Genomic DNA, 18,048 nt, shown 5'->3' on the forward strand with positions numbered 1-18,048 from the left:
CAACAGTTATCAGTGCATTTCAATAACACTTTTTTCTTAACTTTTGTAAGTTTCTATTAATTAGTTGTAACTGTATAAGTTTCAATTTGGTAAAGCCATCTGTGTGTGGGCCATTGCTCTCAGAGCAGTTCCAATGTCTCGGGGTGGATGGCTGTCGCCATCTCTTGGGCCACATCCTGGCCAGTGCTCCCCACATTGTTGAGTGTGATGCGGGCGCCTCTGTTGCTGGGCACACCATTACTGGGTGCCTGGGCTGTGCCCTTGAGAGCAGACACTCTGGCCTTCCTGGAGCATCAGTGGGCAGCGTTGTCCCATGGGCCCTGTCCTTGCTGGCCCCACCCACTTTGTGATGCAGCCTCCTTTGCCATGCACATGTGGGCACCATCTTCCCAGCACAAGTCAAGGGCACCATTTGCTGGATGTGTGTGTGGATACGGGCCTTTTGCTGGGCCTACTCTGTGAGAGGGAGGAGTGGCACCCTCTTATGGGCAACCCTGCATGCCTGGTGGATGGGGGGAATGGTTTAGTGGCATCCACTTGGTTGCTGGCATGGACCTGCTGCCCCTTAGAGTGGGGTGGTATGCTGAGATCCTTCAGCTTCATTTCAGCCAGGCATATTTATTATTGCTATTGCTGTTGCAGCAGCTACCCTTCTTGTTTGGTTCATTTGTATTTAGGGCAGTCTAAGCACACTCAAACTCAACAGTGGTGGAGCATCTGCTTTGCATGCTTGGGGTCCCTGGCATCCCCAATTCTGCCCTGGCCTACGCTAGGGCAAACCAGTGGTCCTCTTGAGTGCTATGTGGTGCTTTGTGAACCTAGGGCCAGCGGGGAGGACGGGGGCATTGTATGATGCAGGTTTGATCTCTGGCTGCTCTTGGTAGAGCAGGGAAAGGAGTCTGCCTGGGGCATTGTAGGGCCATGGCCATTCAGTGCAGATATCAATTGCTGGGGTACCAATGGTCTGTTTGGTATAAGGCAGCTTCTTGATAATAAATGAATGAATGAATGAATGAATGAATATATAAGATTGCGCAGGGAGAGCATAATTTTGGACCCCATGTAAACACTCTGGTTACATGATCGATACAAACTGACATACTGTATGCATGCTAGTCATATTCCACTGTACTGTCCATACTCTTCATAATAAGCTGCCTTAAATAATGATGTGTGAAAGATGTGTGCATGGCACATATATGGGTTTTAAACCCTTTCCAATAGGCCTAAAAGGGCAGGGTGGCAAGAAGGAGTGAGGGAAGGCTCCATGCCCTCCTACTAAGCGGCCTTTGATTGCCCTGCTTATTCTTCACTCAATGAGGACCTCTTTGTCTGAAATATTAGTGTGGGGTTATGCTTGACATGGGTGACATGGGAACAGGCCCAGTGTAATGAATGGCTTTCAGTTTTAGCTTGTGGATACCAATGGCCTACAGGGTTCTGCATTAGGTGGCTACATTGAGGCAGACACCTCCCTGCAAGTAAACGGATGCTGGAGTATACTTAAGTCCGGATCCCTTTCCTAAGGACAGCACAGCACAACGGGAGTATATTGCACCACACACAACTCATGGTTCACATGATTGACTCTTGGGGCTGGTTCAGCATTTCCTCTGGCCTGTTAGTTTTGAATAGCCCAATGAGGGTGAGGGCTCCCAGCAGGACTCCTTGTTGGCAGTGTGCCCAATGGAGTAGGATGGCCTATGGTCCCCTTCCGCCACATGTTTCACCAGCATCCCATGAACCTCTGGCTCTTATGTTGGTGGCTGCTGTGGCAGCCACTCCTTGGCTGGGGCATCACGTTCAACTCAGACAAACAGGAATCTAAGGTATAACCCACCTGTGCTGATTCCTATGCCCATGTAGCATTGTATAAGCAATATCCTACCTCTTTGGTTGCGGACTGCCACCAAAGAGAAGGTTGGATGGGAAATATGTGGGTACAATTCCCACACTTTTAGGGTAGATAAACACCAGGATAAAGGCAAGGACAGATTGGGGACAGGAGGAGAGCTAAGGGGATTAAGGTCAATGTGACTTGAGTGAATTGACTTTCTGGCAAAGTCAATTTTGCTGAGTATGGTCCAGAGGGATAGTTAACCAAGAACCGTCCAGAGAGCTTTGGCTATTGGGTGGTATAAAAACCTAATAAATAAATAAATTAATTAATTAATAAGCAGCAATAACATGTGAAGACCATGGCCAAATAAAATGTTTTTAAAACCTTCCTGAAAGCCTGCAATTAGAACCATAAAATAAAACAAGTAGACATAAATTTAAAAAGATAAAAGTTTTTTTTAAGACAATATAAAATCAGCTAAGTTAAAATAAAGAGAAAGCCTGTAGGAAAGGATACGTTTGTCAGTGGGCTTTTAAAGGATGTTACATGTTTCAGAAACAAACAAAAACAGGTTGAGTGTTATTAAAAGGATAAACACTTCCTGTGTAAAAAAAAAATACTTACGAAGTAAAAATTATAATTGAGCAAAAGATTTCTATTTGACACGTACTACCTAAAGCATAGTATGAAAGGTATAACACATGTCCTATTTCCTGAAATTTCCTCCTACACTACATATTGAAATATTGTTTGGTCAGTTTTCTTAAATTCTAGCTCATAGTTGTCTAGCTTCCAGCTCATTTTAAGGGATTTTTCTGTGTTATCTAAGGCTGCAATCCTAAATAAGGCCCTTTAAAAACTGTGGGTCTCACTTCTGAGTAAACATGCATGGGACTGCACAGTAAGATTTTATTTTTCACCCCACAGATTAACAACATATACCTCTGCATGTCTATCCTGAAGTAAATCCTATTGGGATCAATGGGACTTATTCACTGATATAGGATTGCTGGCTAAGTTGATCAAGGTCATATTCTCAAGATGGTCAGGCCTATTATCAAACATATTCATTTTGTCTCTGATTCCAGACTAAATTCTATTATTTCTCTTATGAATTTATTAGTAAAAAAACAACAAATTATGTTGGCCATCCCAAGACATATGGTCCCTCGCTTGCTATTATGTTGGGCGGGAATATTGTTCCGATGTGACAAACATGCTTTCATCAGTAATTATTTTGTAATTAGTCTCCTCTTAAGTTGTCTAAATGGTAGTGATTAATTCTGCTGATTCTCAAATCCACCATAGAATTTAGGAGTCACTTGCAAAACTAATACCAAAGGATGTCATAAATATCACCAGTAACATTAAGAGGTAGAAAGAGGACCTATGAATAGGCAAGGATCTTAGATACAAATAAGGAAACTGTTTCGCGAATGACTGGTTGTCAATGCAATAAAACAAACAATTATACTACCACTTCTACTATACAATGCTGGTCGACTTGATGCTGATACTGCTTGTTTGCATGCTGTGCAAAGCTCACACTGACAACTGTGGGGTCAGGAAACCTAACCCTCCATTTCACAGGTATCATCAGTCAGGAGACTTCATCATTGGTGGCATTACTACTTATGGCCTCCTTGTCTCCAGCCCAACAGCCTTCACTGAAGAACCCCCTCCAGAAATGCTGGATGGACTTGTGTAAGGACTGTTGTTCGTTTGTTTTATTTCCATGATCAGAGTATTAGAAAGTCAAAAAGCTGTAGAAAAGGGGCTTATTGTATTGGCCTGTAGAAAACAGATATACGTCGTTCCAGCAGCTGTTGTTCCAGTGTCTTTAGTATTTAATGGTGCCCAAGTTATACATCCCACAATGTGTTTCAAATGCAGCTATATTAATGGAAACAGATACAAATAACAGGCTTCGGGTGTGAGTGCTTGGATGGCTGCCTTAAAGTTTAAGTTTAAGATTAATATATTTCAGTTGGTTCCTTCTTTCCCTGAATCTAGTATTGAAAAGGGAATTTCAGCAGGTGTCATTTGTATGTATGGGGAGCTGGCGAAATTTCCTCTTCATCACCATAGTTAAAGCTGCAGGTGCCCTGCCCTCTTTTACAACTGGTTAAAGTATAGCTGCAGTATAGCTCCTGCAGCTTTAACTGTGATGATGAAGAGGGAATTTCACCAGGTGCGACTTGCATACAAATAACACCTGTTGAAATTCCCTTTTCTATGCAACTGTTAAAGGTACAGGAGCCCTGTCCTCCTTTTCAACGGGTCACCCTATTAGAGGCAATGTCAAAAATGAAACTATGAGTGATTTCATAATGGAAAGTTTACATCAATTATCTTTGCAGAACTTTATGTTTTGGTTGAAGATGTCTAAGAGCTCCATCAGATGAATGTTTTATTGTTCAGTCATTACTGGTACTCACAGATGTTTGCAGGTCCATCTCATGTCATCATCTGCCTCCTGTGCGCCTCCCACACCTTATAGCCTTTTTCACATGACAAAATTCACCCCATTCTTTCCTGCATTCTTTACAGGAAAACTCATTGCATTGAATCTAGATCTAGTCAACCTCCAAGCAGAACAACTGAAATTAATAGAATTCAAGTCAGTCATGACTAATTTAAGTCCCACTGATTTCATTTGGTCTAATCGGAGTATATCAGGTTCCAAATTATTTTCCTGTCTTATTCTATTCAATTTGATCATTGACATCAATCATGCCTAACTTGTTCCATAGATTTCAATAGGACTTCTCCAAGTATGACTTAGTCTGGATGTAACACAGTATATTTCTGTAGCTCTTAAAGAACGCTTTCAAATAATGTTGACTCACAGTATAAAAAAACCCTTCTATAAAAAGGTACCTTCCCCAGAAATGATAGGGGCAGTGATGTGCTGAAGATGAGCATTGCTAAAGTTTGGTGTGTGTGTTTTCTTAGTGTAGGCAAACCTTGGACTTAAGAGTACAAGAACGATTGCATTCACATGCTGTAATATGACAAATGATGGTGTTGTGGAACACAGTGGCAATTATTAATGTATGTGTGCAATATCCTGCCATTACAGAATGCAACTTTTGTTGTAGGGTATTTCCTAAGCATTACCAGCACATCTTGGCCTTGGCATTTGCAGTAAAAGAAATCAATGAAAATCCTCAGATCTTACCCAATGTCACCTTGGGCTTCCATATCTATGATAGCTATGACAATGCAAGGAGGACCTATCATGCCTCAATGCTACTGTTGACTGCACTGGAAAATGTTGTACCTAACTATGTATGTGATATCCAGAATACACTAACAGCAGTTATTGGGGGACTGGATGCTGAAATCTCCCTATATGTGGCAAATATCTTGGATACCTATAAGACCCCACAGGTAGGTTGTTTGGGGAGCATGAGAAACTTCAACAATGCTCTCTCTTCCCTCATTGGATAGACATGGAGCTGAAATAGCAGAACATTGCTATAATTTCACAAGCCACATTTAAGCCATTCAGTATTTTTAACATTTAACTTCTTAATGCATTTTCGCTCTGACGTAGTTCCCAATTGGTACATAGGCACTGTAGGATACTACTCATTGCACTTGTATTGATAACTCTGAATGCAGATTCCAATTCTGCATGACGTAGCTCCATTGCAATCCTGGTAGTAAGGAAAACCATTACCTGCCCCCCTTCACACACACACTCACACACTCACAACACTGGAGCTAATGGGAGCTCCCCTTTATGCAAATTCAGCCTGTGGGACAATGTAGGAAATAATGCAACATGTTGTTTGGCCCTTGGGATCCTTCCAGTTTTTTGACAGAATCTCCTGAGGTGACAACTTTTGTGGAGACAGATGAGTGCGTGACAGCAGAAGCAATGCTCTTTCTCTCTGTTTTACTCAACAATAAATTGGAATCAGACTGAGAGCTCCATCACACCAGGGGTTAACACGCTTCCTACCTTTGCTTCTTCAGAGTTGTTTCCATTCCTCAGTTACTTCCTCTTTCAAAAGCGGAAGTACACCATGAGCATGAGACCCATTGAGTCCGCTGTTCTAATGGTGCTGCTTCACCTGTACACAGCAGGAGAGAGCAGCAATTCCGAGTTTAAAAAAAAATCTGACTTAAAGAAAGCTTTTTCTGTCACACAAGGAAGGCTAGAAGGGGTGGAAGGCACACGGGAGGCAGACTATGGGCTCATCTATACCAAGGAGGATATTCCAGTATGAAAGCGGTATATAAAAGGCAGGAGCCACACTACTGCTTTATAGTAGTATTGAAGTGCACTGCAGGATCTACACTACTGCTTTAATAGTGGTACTGAAGTGCGCTGTCAACTGTTGGGGCCTAGGACACATCTACACCAAGCAGGATGTAACACCATGAAAGTGGTATGAAAGCAATTCCGAGTTTAAAAAAACATCGGACTTAAAGAAGGCTTTTTCTGTCACACAAGGAAGGCTAGAAGGGGTGGAAGGCACATGGGAGATAGACTATGTATTATGAGGGACCTGAGCAAACTCTGTGAGTTCTCAATAATGAGCGTGCAATAAAACTCTTGTGGGATGGAGTTTTGAGTCATACTGAAATTAGACCCTTTGAAACTCATGGGATGGAAGCCAATCTGGATTTCTTTATGTTCTATTGAATCAATACATTTAACTCTTAAGTATAACCCTAAAAAGACCTTATATCATAATGTAGTATCCTTCCACTGAGACCTTTATCCTTGAATTTGCTAGCTGGCCATACGATAGTCAGTATTCTCTTAGATCAGCCTGCTATCTACCAAAGCAGTTTCTTCCCAAACATATGGCCATTATTTGTATGTATATTTTAAAAATATAATAAGGAAATGACTCCATTTATGATTTCCTTTCCCTCTACCCAAAATCTCTCCTTAGCTCATTTATGGCCCTGCTCCCGTGATGAACACTAAAACTCCAGGACTTCCCTTTTACCAGTTGGCCCCACAGGAAGCTCTTCAGTATCAGGGGGTTCTTTCTTTGCTTCTCCAGTTCCGGTGGACCTGGATTGGGATTGGTGTTATGGATAACGATAATGGAGAAAGATTTCTACAAGCGGTCGTTCCACTGTTTTCTAAGAGGGGTGTCTGTTTTGCCTTCATAGAAAGAGTCCCAAAATTAGACTTCGACACTAAAATGAGTGACAAATTTCTACAGGGGGCAAAAATACGTGATAAAGTGAAGGACAGTAAAGCCAAAGTAGTGGTAGTCTATTCAGAATCTTATTCCATGGCCATTTTTCTCTTCTTTCCATATCTATCAGAACAAGAGGTCATGACAAAGGAAGTAATAGGGAAAGTATGGATAGTAACAGCCCAGATGGAGTTCACTTCTGTTTTCCTACAAAGGAATTGGGATACTGAAATGTTCAATGGAGCTATAACCCTCAGGATCCACTCCAGCAACCTACCAGGATTTCAGCAGTTTCTTAAGAGCAGAAACCCTTCTAGCTCTAAACAAGATGGTTTTATTAGAGATTTCTGGCAACAGGCCTTTGGCTGTGTATTCCCAAATAGTATTGTGGGCAGGGCAGATGTGGACATTTGCACAGGGGAGGAGAAGCTGGAGAGCCTTCCTGGATCTTTGTTTGAAATGAGCACAATTGGACACAGCTATAGCATCTACAATGCTGTCTATGTGGTGGCCCATGCCCTACATCATGCCATGTCCACTTCTAGAGCTCAACATGGTGCAATGATGGATGGAGTAGAACCCAAATTTCAGAATCTACAATTTGGGCAGGTAATGGGATCAAGTTCCTCATATAACAGGGCAATGTATGTTATGTTTTATTCTCCCCAAAGTCTTCGTAACGTTTTCATCTTCCTTCCTTTGCCCCAACTAGAAATAATAAAGGAGTCCTTATATCAGTCAGTCATTATGCTTTCCTCTTGGTGCTTTGAGAATTTACATGGACACTGCAGTGCCCATGTAGTTAAGGGCAATGAGTAGATTCTGCATTCCGCCATTATAAAGCAGTAATTGGGGGGTGTCATTCTAATGTTCATAAAATGGAAAATGTTTCACCAATTTTGCTGAAATGTACATGTGCCAGAAAGAAATGTTTGTTTTACATACCTGGAAAATTTCAAGAAGATTGAGGGAGTTAGTGCAGTTTAAAGCACAAAAGAAAAGAAAACCCCTCTGTGAATCAAAATGAAACTTATAATAGCCTGGTGACGATATTTGCTCATGATTTCTGAAGTCAGAAAATCCTTAGTAATTAATCCAGTGAGGGGGTCTTCTTCCTCCTTTCTTCTAGTTGGTGGAATGGATTTTCCTCTTTTTTTAAATCCCCTTCGGTTCATTTTTAATGAATATTTTTTGCCCCATTAGATTGAATACAGAGGCTTGCTTCACCCATGCTCAGTAGCATCACTGTCCCCCTCCCTCCTGCCTCACATAGATGTATGATGAAAATAAAATGGCCACCTGGCTCCTCTTGCAGTCATTTCCTTAATGGAATCATCATTCCTTATGATTGTTGGGTTTTGCTTTAACCACTACGTAGCCTGGTTTCAGAAACTACCACAAGGAAGCTATGGGATTGAATGGGATTGAAACTTTAATTTATAAGTAGCCCTGGCTTTCTGAGAAACAGACTCAGCCTGGTTCTTGCTTCCCTTTTGAGAGAAGAAGAGTTCTCTTTTCTCCTTTGGAACATGTTTTCCTTGGGCTTTTTGAGAGTCTCTTGGGCTCTCTTTTAACAAGGCCAGCTTGCTTTTTTGCTTACTGGTGAAGCAGGGTGTAGAACTCAGCAGATACCTCTTTCAGCCTTCTTCTGGATTCATAATCACCTGGTCTTTAGACCTCTCCTTGGAATTCCTTTTAATTCCTTGGAATTCCTTTTAATCCCCCTTCCCCCCCCCCCCCATATACACACAGTGCTCCTGTCCATTTTTTCTAAGAGTTTGGTCAATACTGATATAAAGTTGAAAGCTTCAAACACTTTGTTGAATTAATTTGGGCAGGTGTAAGTTTATAAGTACAATTTTGAAATATTTCAAAGTGCTTCTAGGTCTATAACATTGATTTTGGCATAGTCACACTGTTTTTCGGTTAAGCTTTAGAAACAGTTAAACTGTAGTGTGTTTCATATAGTTTACACATATACTTTCTTTCTAATCATTGCGGCTAGAGTGTGTTTTTGGAGGCAGGCAAAACCTTTGTTGGTCTGGCAGGCCTTTGGCAAATAAACTGGACCTCTGTCTATACCTGGGAGTTTTAAATAGTTATATATTTTTAAAGTTTTAAATGTTTGAATACTGAAATGTATTTAATTATGTTTTTAAATTTTGTATATTTCTATTTATAGGTTTAGCTGTAAATGTTTTCATTTTGTAAGGCTGCCTTGAGGGCCAGCATTGGGAATAAGGCAGAATAATAATAATAATAATAATAATAATAACAACAACAACAACAACAACAACAACAACAACCACAACAGTAATGTTTCACATTTCACTTCTGTTTTTGAAGTTATTTTGCATTTACTTTTCTTTATAAACCATTCATATCTTAAGACTTTTTTGTGGCATGTTTTCATTGGTATAACAAGTTAAAAGGGGTATTCACTGGTTCCCTGCTTATGTTAAAAAATCTATTTTCAACTTCAAGGCTAACAGAGGGCTAGATCTACCGGAGAATCCATGTGGGAGGAGGGGCCAGTCTGTGCTAGAAGTAGTTTGGGCTGTCACTCCTTTCCACATGGCAGACGTGACAGGGTAAAGGAAAGCCCCATCACATCGGCCATTTTGTTTAAGGTCTTAAAGGGGCCGGGTGTGCAAGAGGTGACTAAGTTGGTTGGTTTTTTAAAAAACAAAGGGTTCCTTGCTCCTCCTGCCCCGATTTCGCCCCCTGGCCACAATTCCCCTGCCTGTGATCTCTGGTTCCGCCCCCCCCCATCCATGATCTCTAGTTTCCCCCATCCCCCACCCGCGATCTCCAGTTTTCCCCCGTCCCCGCCCGCAATCTCCGGTTTTCCCCATCCCACGCCTGCGATCTCTGGTTTCCCCCATCACCCACCTGTGATCTCTGGTTTCCCCCATCCCTTGCCCGCGATCTCTGGTTTCCCCCCGTCCCCTGCCCGCGATCTCCGGTTTCACCCCATCCCCCACCTGTGATCTCCGGTTTCCCTCCCATCCCCCATGGCTCTGTTTTCCCTCATCTCCCCACCCTGCCCTGATGGCCACAGTGCTCCTCTGGAGTGCTGTGTGCCATCCACCACTTTTCCGGGCTACTCATGAGTAAATATGGTAGCCGGGAAAAGCGGCAGAACAGGCTACACACCCGCGGTCTTGGGCTCAGCCCGAGATCACAGGAAATACCGGGCTACAACCAGTGCTGGTTACTTCGGGGCCAGGGAGGTTTGACCCCTGCCTGAGCCCGGGATCCCCTGTGCGTCATCTGGATGCACAGGGACATCTGGATGCACAGGGACCAGGGATAAGCCCTGGTATCGCAAGGCCCAGAGTTGGGGGAAAATCCTCAATCTCTTTGCTATCAGAGCCACTGAGTAAGGGACCCAGGGAAATTATTTAGACCGACCCCAACCACATAGCACTATTCCCCCTTCTGAAGAAGTCTGGATCACAAACTATGAAAGACAAATAAAGTAGCAGATATTGTAACAGTTTTCATGTGGCCATTTGCTTTATGAGGCAGGTGCTCCTGTGGGCTAACAGGCCCTAAAATTGCCTGGCATGTTCTACAGCACCTGCTGTCAGATGAACTTGATGGAATCCCACGCTCCACCCCTGGGTTTAATTTCCTGCCCCCCCCCCCCCCGGCTAGGCCTTGCAGGAAACTATAGGGACAGACAGAGCAGGCATTCATAGCACACATAGAGTGCTGAGACTGGCAAATCTAAAAGCAAGTACGTTGCTTTCCAAGAACCAAGGAATTCCAATGGGTCTTACTTTGAGTAAATATCTAGGGATGGAAATGCAGCCTTTGCAAGAATTGAGCCATGCCAAGTTGGAATCACATTGGTTCAAGCCTTCATTCTTAGGATTTTTAAAAACGTTGCCTTTTTTTTAAAAAAACACAACTTAAAAATCAAGACATGAACCAATCCGCTCCCAACTTGGCATGCCTGAAGCCCTCCTTAAGTGCTATCATGCTGCTAAGTTTCAATTCTTTATCTTTAATTTCATTTTAAAAAAACTTGTACTGCTCAAGGTCCCAGCCTCCATAAATCCTCTGTGTGGCCCTGATATATTGACTAATGGGGTGACTGGCCACCAAAGGCACTCCTTGGCCAGTGTACTATTTATCCTAGGGTCAGCCATGGCCTTCACTCAGCTGAAAAATAAGCCAGCCAGAACCCCATTCTTCAGGTGCAATTTGAATGCCAAAATAGACATTACTTCAAATACATATTGAGCAGCTACACTTCCCATCCCCCAATTTCTGCTCTACAGAAAGTGCAGGAGGTCTGATCTGGATCAGACCCATAGCATGAGGGTAGAGGACTTTTAAGATCCAGATTAGAACTCTTACTCTAAAGTAAAGATTAAAAATGGTTGCAGATGCTAGATGCTGGTTTCAAGTTATGTCCTTTTGTCACTTAAAAACGTAAATTCAGTCTTTTCTAAATCCTGCCTTTTCTTTTTCATTCTAGCTCCAACCATTTCTAAAATGGGTTTCATTTAACAACAGTGTGGGAGACAAAGTTTCCTTCAACCAGAATGGGGAACTAGTCTCTGGATTGGATGTGATCAACTGGATGATTTTTTCCAACCAATCATTTCATAGGGTGAAAGTAGGTAGAGTGGATCCCGAGGCTCCCATAGGTCAAATGTTCACCATTGATGAAGATGCCATAACATGGAATGGCTGGTTTAATAAGGTAGGCTCCAAATGTCAGCTATTTTTAAAGAGACACTGAGTTTTCCTGAAAGCAGTATGAAAGTGGTATATAAAAGGCAGGAGCCACATTACTGTTTAATAGTGGTACTGAAGTTCACTGACAACTGTTGGAGCCCATGACACCTCTACACCAAGCAGGATATAACACCATGAAAGTAGTATGAAAGTGGGATATGGTATGGGTCAATGGGCCCCAACAGTTGTCAGTGCACTTCAATACTGCTATAAAGCAGTAGTGTAGCTCTTGCCTTTTATATACCACTTTCATACCACTTTCATAGTGGAATATCCTGTGTGTTGTAGATGAGCCCTGAATTTCATATTGCCATCAGTGGAATTACTCCAAAGAAAAAATGGTTGACATCAGCACTTTTTTGTGAATGTAACAAAGACATCATCACTATACTCTTCATACACTTTACTTCTTGTACGGATTGATGAATGTGATCAGAAAAATAGAATTTTCTAATGCTTGAATAAAAACATTAGCAATACTAGGGGCAACTGAGCTGCCCATTGCCACTCCTTTTTGGTAAAACAACAACAACAAAAATAACAACAATGCATCACATTAAAAAAATGTGTTTTGAAATAATATCAAATAAATCCATAAGAAAATGGGTGAGAGGATTTTCTCCAGAGCAAGAATTCCTTAGATCTCATACAGTAGATCTGGTACACGTCATAATCAAAAACATGGTAGACTTCATACTAAGATCCTTAATCTGTTGAGTAAAATGTCCAGTATCTTTAATACATGATGTTGAAGAAATTACAGCTGGCAAGAGAAAGGAGTCTATATATTGAACTAATGGTTCTAACAAGGAGCTGTATCCTGAAATAATTGGTCTACTGGGAGGTGAAAATCCATGTTTATGGAATTTAGGAAGGGTATAGAACATAGGTGTTCTGGGAAAGACTTTCATGAGAAATGTAGTGACATGGGTATTTACATAGCCCAAATCGAATTCCTGCAATCAGGCATAGGAAGGGGAAAATGTCACTTATTGTTTCATGTTATTTAATTTTATAAGTTTAACCAGTTTAACCAGTTTTTAAGTTTAACCAGTAATAAATAGTTATTGTTAATAATTTCTTATAAAATAATACCCATTGTTACAATAAAGAAAAGTCCCAAGAAAATTGTAGCACGTCAAGTATTCCCTATCGGGTCTGTTCAAGCATTTCTGAAATTTATTTAATTTATTACAATTTAATGTTCATACTGGTAAATGCCCTCAGGGTGGGATTAAATGTTAAAGATGAAAAACAATATCGTAATCATCAACAACAACAGAATAACAGTAAAAAAAGCAATATTAAGCATTAGAATATTTTAAATTATTTTTATTCAATATTTCAACAAAATAACAAATTAAAAATAAAGAGAATCTAAAAAAATAACAAGTTTAAGAACACTTCAATGCCTGATTAAAAAGGAATTGGGCCAAGAATCTTCTGGGTAAAATACAGAAGGGGGCTCAAAGCTTAAAGATTCCAAGCTCCATATTCCTTCGTTATATTGATTATTTTCTATTTTCCAAATAGTCTCGGCCTCTTTCTCAGTGTACTGCGAGTTGCCAACCTGGTTCTCACAAAAAAAAGAAGGAGGGACAGCCATTTTGCTGCTACGATTGCATCCCATGTCCAGAAGGGAAGATTTCAAACCAGGAGGGTGAGAAATATACTGTAGACATTTATATATAAAAAAAGAATAATAATAATAGAGAACAATGTATAAAATTATCCATATATCAGAGTTTTCTTCAATATTGATCAAAAGGTTGTGTAAAGAGGGCCTGGAAGGAAGCTGCAAAAACAGAAAGAATTTGGCAGGGATCTTCGACTGCATGTCTTTGAGCATTTCTACACAAGGCTTTCATTGTGTGCTCATGATTGGTGAGTTGCATTTTACACAATGCCATTCACCTCTAGGGATCCCCTCCAATGCATTCTGGATATTATAGCAGCTTGGTTCCCAACACAGACAACATGAGAAGAAAATATATTACACTTTGACGCATGATAAATTTACGGGGAATTTCAGGAAACCTGCTCTACTGCAACAATAAATTGTAGCACCAACTATTAAACATATAGAACTTGCCCAGAAAAAAAAAACACTTGGATAAAACCATACTGGTGAAACATGTGGCGGATCTTAATCTTGCAAGGAATCTGGAGGGAGAAGCCCTGGTGAGAGCGGAGGATTTTAGTCTTGTGTCTAAATGACCTCAGTAATAGTAACGCATTTACCGAGTAAGATAATCAGGCAGTTTGCTAGGCAAAATCACCAATAGCCACAGGGTAATAACAGAAAAGAAGGGAATATCTCATATATATTAGTAAAGAACAGCACTTGGAAGATGCTGCTATAATCACTATAAAATTGATGGTTACTGAGTAGCTGGTTGATATCTCTGATCTCAGTAGCCTGTAACCTTCTGACTATAGAACATTCTAGAACTGTAGTTCCTTCCTTCCTTCCTTCCTTCCTTCCTTCCTTCCTTCCTTCCTTCCTTCCTTTTCTCTTCCCTCCATTCCAACATGAAAGCTGTAGACAGTTTTGCCAATCAAACAATCCCCACCTCCCCCCAGTTCTTTAACATTGGTTGTGAAAGATGTTAGAGAAGTGGAGCATGCCTTTACTGTCTCAGCTGGCTTACTTTCATCCTTAAAGCACAAGACAAAAGTCCAGTTCACACACATTCATGGTGGAGGAAATAAGTCACAGTGGCAAATTTCTCCCACTAAGCATGCCGTTCTCATGCCAACAGAATTTGCATCATTGCCCTTGCCATGATTGCAGCTTGCCACATTGAGTGAACACAGTCATGGTGGCTTGGTACTGTGGTTAACAAACCACTCAGAACTCATGGGCTGTTTTAGTGTCCTGGGTTGGCATGTTAATCACAGCAACATGCCACCAGTTCCTGAGTTTTATTGACCTGAAAAGTCATTCCAAGGAGGGTGATTATGCAAATCCTCCAGCAAGGGACTGACAAGTGCAGTAGGGGAAATAAGCCACTGTGGCGTATTTACCACGTAAAGATCATGTAATGCAGGCCATAGTTTTAAACCAGACCCTTCCATATTTCATATCATGAGTAGAAACAATAGAGAATAATTTTCATAGAGAATATTTAGAAGTGTGAGATTCAGGGATGATTGTGTGTGACCTGAAGACCACCTCTTTTCTTTTTTCAGATGCAAATGACTGTGTGGAATGCTCACCCAAAGACTATCCAAGCAAAAAGCAAGATTTCTGTATTCCAAAAAGAATAACTTTCTTGTCTTATGAAGAACCTTTGGGACTTAGTTTAGTCTCATTTGCTCTTTCCTTTTCTTTTACAACAGCTCTGGTGCTGGGGACATTTATAAAGCACCACAATACTCCCATAGTCATAGCCAATAACCGGAACCTCACCTACACTCTCCTCATCTCCCTCCTGCTCTGTTTCCTTTGTGCATTGCTATTCATTGGTCGTCCTCACAAGGTGACATGTCTCCTTCGACAAACAGCCTTTGGCCTCATCTTCTCAGTGGCTGTTTCATGTGTGCTGGCAAAAACCATCATGGTAGTTCTGGCTTTCATGGCCACCAGGCCAGGATCCAGGATCAGGAAGTGGTTGGGGAAGGAGCTGGCCAGCTCCATTGTGCTTTCCTGCTCCCTCAACCAAGTAGGCATCTGTACTGGGTGGCTGGCAACCTCTGCCCCATACCCAGATGAGGACATGCACTCAGGGACTGAAGAAATTGTACTGGAATGTAATGACGGGTCAGTGAGTCTATTTTACTGTGTCCTGGGCTACATGGGCTTCCTGGCAATGTTGAGCTTGACAGTAGCTTTCCTTGCCAGGAAGTTGCCTGACAGTTTCAACGAAGCCAAGTTTATCACTTTTAGCATGTTGGTCTTTTGCAGTGTGTGGTTATCCTTTGTTCCCACCTATCTGAGCACCAAGGGGAAATACATGGTAGCCGTGGAGATCTTTTCTATCTTAGCCTCAAGTGCTGGGTTGCTGGGTTGTATCTTTTTGCCTAAATGTTACATTATTATGCTGAGGCCTGAGCTGAACAACAGGGAACAGCTAATCAGAAAGAAATCCTGAAATATGCCCTGTTTTAGGAAGGGATGGTGGAACACACCCATGTTTGGCTTCGATGGACACTTGCTAAGCTGCCATAACTGCAAGCCCCTGTTCTCAGTGCTATGTGAGCTTCTTTGCAGCTCAGTGAGTGCCTGATGGGGCTGTGAGCCCATTATTGTGGATAATGGAGGCTCCAGAAGTTGCATATCTTCTACCTTCTGTAAATGACAGCTGTAAAGGCCCCCTTTACACAAGATTAAAGGCATTGTTCACACTTTTAGTTTCGTGCACATGAGGCCTTTTCAACCGCCATGCTCAGGAAATACACAATTTCCAGAGCTTCCATTGTGCACAGCAATGGAGGCTCCCGAGCAGGGCACATTGTGGCTGGGCACTTGTTGGGCTCTGAGGTAGTCAAACAGCAGGCTTGCGAACACATCATGGGTCAACGAGCTGGGTCCTGAGAAGAGATGTGAGAAAGTTGTGTGCCCACGACATCCCTAGTTCTAAGGTAAATTTTTATTCAAGTCCAGATATGTGCTTGTGGGAGTGTGTGTATGGGTGAAAGCACACACATAGAAAAGTTGTCACAGTTTCCCTTGCTGTTGCTGTTATATAAATCTGTCATATAAGTCACAGAGGTACATGGAATGTGTCCAATGCCCCAACAGTTATCAGTGCATTTCAATAACACTTTTTTTCTTAACTTTTGTAAGTTTCTATTAATTAGTTGTAACTGTATAAGTTTCAATTTGGTAAAGCCATCTGTGTGTGGGCCATTGCTCTCAGAGCGGTTCCAATGTCTCGGGGTGGATGGCTGTCGCCATCTCTTGGGCCATATCCTGGCCAGTGCTCCCCACATTGTTGAGTGTGATGCGGGCGCCTCTGTTGCTGTGCACACCATTACTGGGTGCCTGGGCTGTGCCCTTGAGAGCAGACACTCTGGCCTTCCTGGAGCATCAGTGGGCAGCGTTGTCCCATGGGCCCTGTCCTTGCTGGCCCCACCCACTTTGTGATGCAGCCTCCTTTGCCATGCACATGTGGGCACCATTTTCCCAGCACAAGTAACGGGCACCATTTGCTGGATGTGTGTGTGGGGTGGGTGGGTGGATACGGGCTTTTGCTGGGCCTACTCATTGAGAGGGAGGGGTGGCACCCTCTTATGGGCAACCCTGCATGCCTGGTGGATGGGGGGAATGGTTTAGTGGCATCCACTTGGTTTCTGGCATGGACCTGCTGCCCCTTAGAGTGGGGTGGTATGCTGAGATCCTTCAGCTTCATTTCAGCCAGGCATATTTATTATTGCTATTGCTGTTGCAGCAGCTACCCTTCTTGTTTGGTTCATTTGTATTTAGGGCAGTCTAAGCACACTCAAACTCAACAGTGGTGGAGCATCTGCTTTGCATGCTTGGGGTCCCTGGCATCCCTAATTCCGCCCCGGCCTACGCTAGGGCAAACCAGTGGTCCTCTTGAGTGCTATGTGGTGCTTTGTGAACCTAGGGCCAGCGGGGAGGACGGGGGCATTGTATGATGCAGGTTTGATCCCTGGCTGCTCTTAGTAGAGCAGGGAAAGGAGTCTGCCTGGGGCATTGTAGGGCCATGGCCATACACTGCAGATATCAATGGCTGGGGTACCAATGGTCCGCTTAGTATAAGGCAGCTTCTTGATAATAAATAAATGAATGAATGAATATATAAGATTGCGCAGGGACAGCATAATTTTGGACCCTAGGTAAACACTCTGGTTACATGATTGATACAAATTGACATACTGTATGCATGCTAGTCATATTCCTCTGTACTGTCCATACTCTTCATAATAACCTGCCTTAAATAATGATGTGTGAAAGATGTGTGCATGGCACATATATGGGTTTTAAACCCTTTCCAATAGGCCTAAAAGGGCAGGGTGGCAAGAAGGAGTGAGGGAAGGCTCCATGCCCTCCTACTAAGCAGCCTTTGATTGCCCTGCTTATTCTTCACTCAATGAGGACCTCTTCGTCTGAAACATTAGTATGGTGTTACGCTTGACATGGGGACAGACCCAATGTAATCAATGACTTTCAGTTTCAGCTCGTGGATACCAATGGCCTACAGGGCTCTACATTAGGTGGCTACATTGAGGCAGACACCTCCCTGCAAGTAAACGGATGCTGGAGTATACTTCAGTCCGGATCCCTTTCCTAAGGACAGCACAGCACAACGGGAGTATATT

General features: G+C 42.4%; 1 protein-coding gene across 1 annotated transcript; it reads left to right on the forward strand.

Moving 5' to 3' along the window:
- The first annotated feature begins 3,332 nt into the window (after nucleotides 1-3,332).
- On the forward strand, nucleotides 3,333-15,854 carry LOC134405604 (vomeronasal type-2 receptor 26-like). The gene is made up of 5 exons (XM_063136845.1): nucleotides 3,333-3,544; nucleotides 4,942-5,233; nucleotides 6,754-7,617; nucleotides 13,294-13,420; nucleotides 14,953-15,854. Exons 1-5 carry the CDS (start codon nucleotides 3,333-3,335, stop codon nucleotides 15,852-15,854), a joined length of 2,397 nt encoding a protein of 798 aa, XP_062992915.1.
- Nucleotides 15,855-18,048: the final 2,194 nt, after the last annotated feature.

The sequence above is a fragment of the Elgaria multicarinata genome, chromosome 11, assembly GCF_023053635.1.
Source record: "Elgaria multicarinata webbii isolate HBS135686 ecotype San Diego chromosome 11, rElgMul1.1.pri, whole genome shotgun sequence".
Classification (NCBI taxonomy): domain Eukaryota; kingdom Metazoa; phylum Chordata; class Lepidosauria; order Squamata; family Anguidae; genus Elgaria; species Elgaria multicarinata.